The sequence below is a fragment of the Cyrtonyx montezumae genome, unplaced genomic scaffold (assembly GCF_038088225.1).
Source record: "Cyrtonyx montezumae isolate F1298 unplaced genomic scaffold, pur_monq_1.0 scaffold_16, whole genome shotgun sequence".
NCBI lineage: Eukaryota > Metazoa > Chordata > Aves > Galliformes > Odontophoridae > Cyrtonyx > Cyrtonyx montezumae.
This window is the reverse complement of record NW_027071892.1, coordinates 11,707,071-11,713,070: the sequence shown is the minus strand read 5'-3', so window position 1 is coordinate 11,713,070 and position 6,000 is coordinate 11,707,071. Positions and strand designations below refer to the sequence as shown.

At 54.5% G+C, this 6,000-nt stretch overlaps 1 protein-coding gene across 2 annotated transcripts in view; it reads left to right on the top strand.

The window, feature by feature from the left end:
- The first annotated feature begins 4,034 nt into the window (after positions 1-4,034).
- FOXK1 (forkhead box K1) overlaps positions 4,035-6,000 on the top strand; it is a 43,454-nt gene continuing 41,488 nt past the window's right edge. For both annotated transcript variants that reach the window (XM_065732909.1, XM_065732908.1), the window contains exon 1: positions 4,035-4,411. In XM_065732909.1, coding sequence (XP_065588981.1) covers positions 4,035-4,411 — 377 coding nt within the window. The remainder of the gene's footprint in view (positions 4,412-6,000) is intronic.

Genomic DNA, 6,000 nt, shown 5'->3' with positions numbered 1-6,000 from the left:
GTTTGGCATCCCCGGGAGCTTTGGGGACTGTGAGTGCTTCCATCATATTCCTGAATCACCCATGTTGTTTGCTTCAGCCTTCTGCTGGTTGAAAGCAGTGCAGGAAAACAAAGAATCCCCAGATCGATGTATCACTTTCTCCACTGCCAGACCTTTCTTATCAGCCTGTATGGTTCTGTTTCTCCCACTGGCCCCGGGCGGTGGGTTGGATCCGTGCTGCTGTGTCTGGGCTGTCTCAGGTCAGGGCAGAGGGATACTGCTGGAAAGGAGCACAGATCAGGGTCAGCAGCACAGGTTGTTCGACAGGACTGGGAAAACAGGTACAAATGGGACTGGGGCAGAGGACTGTGCTCTCACATGGCACAGGTGCCCTCATGCACCTGAATGTGTTTCCGAACAAAACCCACAGCCCAGATTTGTATTTATTTATTTATTTTTACACCTTTCATCAGCTCAGTTAAAAAGAAAATCCTAACAGAGGAGTGTAAGAGCAAATCTCTTTGCTCCCATGTCACAGCCTGTGATTTCCCCGAAGCACAAAAGGGGAATTCAAACCCACTCCACTGGAGGAAGGAGTGAGGCTGCCCCGCATGCAGGTGTGCAGGGACAGCATCCCTGCAGCTACAGGCACGCTGCTCACCCTCCATCTGCTTCACATCAGCTTGGACAGAAAGCATGAAAGTATTTAAAGCCTGCTGTGTGGCTGAGGGGAGGGAAAAGGAAAGTGGAAAGGGTTGCAGGGAGCTGTTTCCTTCAGCTGAACTGGAGGGAACACGGTGCTCTCCTTTTGTATTTCACCCTTGGGTGTGTGTGTGAAGCATCTGCCCTCTTGCTAATGATGCCTGCTTTATGCCAGTGGAAGCTGCATCACCCTGAACCAATCAGGATGAGAAATTCAGGACTGGGCTTGCATGGAGGCAACAGAGCCTCTCTTCCTTGGAATAATTTCTTTCCATCATTGCTCTCCTCCTTCCCCAAGTCGGGGCTAGGCTGGCTTTCATTGTTAGCAGCAGCACATTATCAAGCTGCTGGGTAAAAACAGTGAGTGGCTCATGCCTGGAGTGCAGCTCACATCTTCCTCTCTGCCAAAGCTGCTGTTCAGTTTTGCTCGGTTTGGGGGTATATTTCCTGTGGTGCTGAAGTCGGGTAGATTCTCTGCAGAACTGGGACTTCATAAATGTGCATTCAGCCTGCAACAGTGGGGAATGGGCATGTGAAGGGCTGGAGAAATGCAGCATTTAACTTCCAGAAATTAAGTGTTCTTAAGCAGATGCCATCCACCAGATAAATATAGAAATGTCTCCCTTTATCATTGTTTTTGCAAGATCCCTGTTTGCCTAGTGCAGTGGTATCTGGGTGACCATAACAACCCATTACCTTCATTTGCTTACGACAGATAGCACGGAGCAGATTCCCGCTGTATATCGCTGCACCAGGGCTGTCGGTGGTGACACACTGCCAAACAAATATTTGACAAAGGAAAGCCGGGTTCTGCACCGTTCTCTGCACAGTGCTGAGTTTGTTCCTGCTGTTCCCCCTGCCCTCTTCCCCAGATGCTTGTTTGGGTGTTTATTCTCCTGTTCTGGTAAGGCTGTTCTATTGCACAGAGGCAATGGAGCAAGGTGATGGTTGCATCAGGGGACGTTCAAGTTGGCTATTAGGAGAAATAGATCTCTGAAAGAGTGGTGATGCAGTGGCAGTGCTGCCCAGGGAGGCATTGAGGTCACCATCTCTGGAGGTGTTTCAGAACCGTGTGGATGTGGCACTGAGGGATGTGATTTGCTGTCATGGTGGGATGGGTTGGGATTGGACTTGATGACCTTGGACTTCTTCTCCAACCTCTACGATCCTCTAATTCAATGATTCTATGAAAGATTTTGCCCCAGCAGGTTCTTTCTGCCTGGGCACAAGGTGGCCACATAAGCAGGGTATAGGCACCCCATATTTGGAGCACATGAGAAGGCCAGGATGGCAAATTCTTGCATGGCACCAACTTCTGGACACACTGAGGAGGTGACACAGGGATCACGTTGTCCCCTCTGCCCCCAGGGCTCTGCCAGCTCTCAGCACTGCTTCTCCCCCAGCTCCCTGCAGCTCTCTGGCTCCCAGCCACCTGTATATTTTGGTATGCAACGTGTAGAGTCAGGAAGTTTGGCCACACCTGCAGACACATCCATCTAAAACCTGCCGAGGAAAATGAACCACTTTAAAGTCAATCCAACCATACAGAATGAGATTAATTTAATTCAAACAATTCCGAGTGCATTTACACTGGGACTGCAGATTTGACTTTAAGCAGGATTAGATGATCGGAGGAGTGCGGAGCAGCTCCCAGTCTGCAGGACCCTCAGTGCTGTTTGTGGGTGGATTAGAGCTGAGCTCTGGGGCTCTGCAGTGAGCTCAGGGAATTAATCCTGCAGGAGGACGGGCTGCTGAGCACAACCCAGCAGCTAGAAGCAACCCTGTTTCTTTATTCCACCCGATCCTGTTTCATATGAAGCTGGGCTGGGCTGCAGGTACCTCCTGTAGGTACAACTCCACAGCCTGTTTTCCTATGAAACCACGGAAGCACTCTTTGACATCCCCTGGGATGCCCCACCCCAGCACTGATCCTTCCCGGCCCTTCTGGGTACATGGCTCAGCACTGGGATCTGGAAGAGCCTCAGCCATGTGCTAAACCCCACACCCCTCCAGTGCTGCTTTCTCTTCTTTGGGCACTTCCTACACAACACCCATTTCACTTTGCCTGCTCACACATGTACACCTGCCACCTGGGGCCGTTTTCAAGCACAAGGAGCAGTTCCCTCACCCCAGTACAAACAGATAAAAGGCGTGAGCTCGCTTTCACCTACCAGATGGCCACATTTTCCAGCCATGAGCATTTGCTGATGCACCTCTGAGGATGCCTTTCTTCCCTCTCCTGCTCTGCAGATCACAGCCTTTTACTGTGCCACACTGTGTCCTGCTGAGAGCAAGCACTGCTGCATAGGAGCGATGTCAGAGTTCAGCTGGGTGCCGTTGGTCTTTCTTCCTCTCCATCAGTAGTGGCACAGAATGCCCTCACTGAAGCTGGTGTCTCAGGTGAGATGTTTGACCCAGGTCCCAACAGCTCAGCAGTCATTAAACAGCTCAGGGGAGATGTTCCAGGAACAGAGATGTTAACCTCACAGTCCTAGGCTGACTCCAGAACGTTAAATTACAGCCTTCTATCTGAAACGTGCTCTGCACTTTTGACCAGTTATGGGATTTTTTTCTCCATCTCTCAGCCCTGGAGCAGCCTTGCTAAGGACTGCAGAGCCAAAGCAATCAGCAATTATGGCTGTTCATTCTCTTAAGATTTTCAAACCCATGTCGTTGTCTGGGATTCTACATAGCAGCAGTGGCCTGGCTGAGCAGAAGAGTTGTAGGGTTTTAATCCGGATAACGTAACCAGTAGTGCATACACGATCCTTACACACGTTGCTGCTGCAAAGAACCGTGATCTTTATTAGATAGATAATAGAACTATTTGGAAATACATATATAAGGAAGTATGAAATAACGTGACGCGAGCTAAACACGTGCACCCCCTCACCCTAAAGAACGTGTCCAAAGGCTGGCTTTTAATCTGTGTGTGCCTCGGTGCACGCGGGGGCACAGAGCAGCAACGCCAGGTGGGCTCCGAGCAGGGAGGGCTGCCTGGGACATGGGGCTGCCAGCAGCTTCACGCCGGCCCCCGGAACCGACTCAACGAAGCTCTCGCGCCGGGGCCTCGGCACCTGCCCGAGTAACGGCGCTCCGGGCCCGGCCGTGACCGCTCGGTGCCTGCAGGCGGCGCCGCGCCCACGGCAGCGCGGCGAGCCCCCGCCCCGCGCTATGAATCGCGGCAGCGCCCGGCCCGGCCCGGCCGGCGGGGCTAAGGGAGGAAGGGGGGAGAAGCTGGGGAAAAGCAGCGGGGCTCGGCTCGGCTCCCGCTCCGCCCCGTGCTTCCTCCCTCCCGCCCCGCCGGCTCCGCCCCGGAGGCCGGCACGCTGGCTCGCTCCCTGCCTGGGAACATGGCCGAAGTCGGGGAGGACAGCAGCGGGGCGCGGGCTCTGCTGGCGCTGCGCTCGGCGCCCTGCAGCCCCGCCGCCGCGCCCCCTCCCGGGCCGCCGCCCCCGGCCGCTCCGCCCGGCCCCGGTCCGGTGCTGGCCCGGCTGCAGGGCCGCGAGTTCGAGTTCCTCATGCGGCAGCCGGCCGTCACCATAGGCCGCAACTCGTCGCAGGGTTCGGTGGACGTCAACATGGGCCACTCCAGCTTCATCTCCCGGCGGCACCTGCAGCTCAGCTTCCAGGAGCCGCACTTCTACCTGCGCTGCCTCGGCAAGAACGGAGTGTTCGTGGACGGCGCCTTCCAGCGCCGCGGCGGCCCGGCCCTGCAGCTCCCGCCGCAGTGAGTGCCGCCGGTGCGGGTCGGGCTGGGCTGGGGGGGGCGGCAGAGGGCTGCGGTGAGCCGGGGGAGGGCTGGAGTGGGACGGTGCGAGACTGCCGTCGGGCCCGTGCAAAGCTGAGAGGGGCAGAGAGAGCCTCCTCCGCACCGGGAGTGATGGTGGCTCTCCCCTCTGAGGGGCTGCGATTGAGGTTGGGCCCTCGAGGCCTTCCCCAGCTAGTGGAGGAGGTGTTGGATGCTTGGCGCGGAGGAGGGTGATGGTGGAAGGCTGGCTGTGCGTGCTGGAGGTGGTGGTCCTCCTGCCGAGGACAGCTGCAGATCCGTCTCAGCGTCCACAGGGGGTGTCACCTTCCAGCTACTTGTGGTCATAACAGAGGGTGTTATCAGGGCTGGCTCACCGCCTGCTTGGACCACGAGAAACGTGAGCCCCTCGCTGTCGGGCGCTCCTCCTCTGTGGTGCTTCTCCTGCATGTTGCTGCCAACAGGCAGGTGTCCAGCTGGAGTCCAACTGTCCAATCCTTCAGGGATTCCCAGAAAATGAATGAGGGAAGGCTACGCCCGGGGTTTGTCTTCCCTGGAAAAGTTTTAGTGGAAAAAGTTGGGGGAACCGCTTTTGCCTGAGTGCGTGTTTGAGGCTTGACAAACTGTGTGTTGAGTCTCTATGGAGTGGAGATGGTGCTGCCCTTCAGAACCCGTGGAGAGCAGTGCCCTGTGTACCTTTGCTCTGCTTAGAAAGCGGAGAAGGCTGCAGAGACATCTTCCTATTTTAAATAAGCTTTCTTGTTTGGGGAAGGCCCAGAAAGAGCGATGAGGTTGCCATTCATCTAGTTCTTCCTCTGAAAATATTGTTTATGGTTGCTGAGCACTGTCCAACTACTGCAGAGCTTTGCCCCGGAGGTGGCAGTGTGGTGGCAGTGGGTGATGTAATTCCTGCGTGCATCCTTTGGGCTGTGCTGGACAGGCTGTGGCTGATGCACTCCGTAAGGGCAGAGGTGATGTTTTATTCTGTTCCATGATGCTGTTGGCTGTTTGTATGAAACATCTGTTTCCATCCAGCAGCACTTGGCTCTGGTACCGCTCACCTCTAGCACAAGGGTCCTGCAGTTATCCCTCTCTTGCCAGCCTGTTGCTCAGGGGAGGGTTTTTTAATTACTCATTTCCTCTGCAGGCTGCTTCATTTTGTACTTAGTAATTTGGTTATAACTCCCTAGCTGCTCGCTCTCCGAGGCATTTTGGTTTGTAACGTGTTTCATTTTCTGAAAGAGATGTCCTTCAGTGTCTGTTTAATTAATCTTGCTTTGTAAAACAAGACCACCCAAAGCCCAGGCCAGCTCTGTTGCGTCGCTCCCTCTGGTTCTGGGTTTATTTGTGCAAGCTCTCCCCTCCCTGTCGTTCTGTTTCTTCACTTGGTTAATGATAAGCATTGTGCTCCCTCTCAAGCAGGGAGTTGGTTGCCTGTATATCCCCCCCCCTTCCATTTGCTCTTGACTTTTGGAGTGGGATTAGCAATTTTTCTTCTTTGCTTTACAGGGAAGCATTTAATGCAGTTATGAACTCTGCACAGTAAGGCATCCTCTTCGCTTGGCCACTGT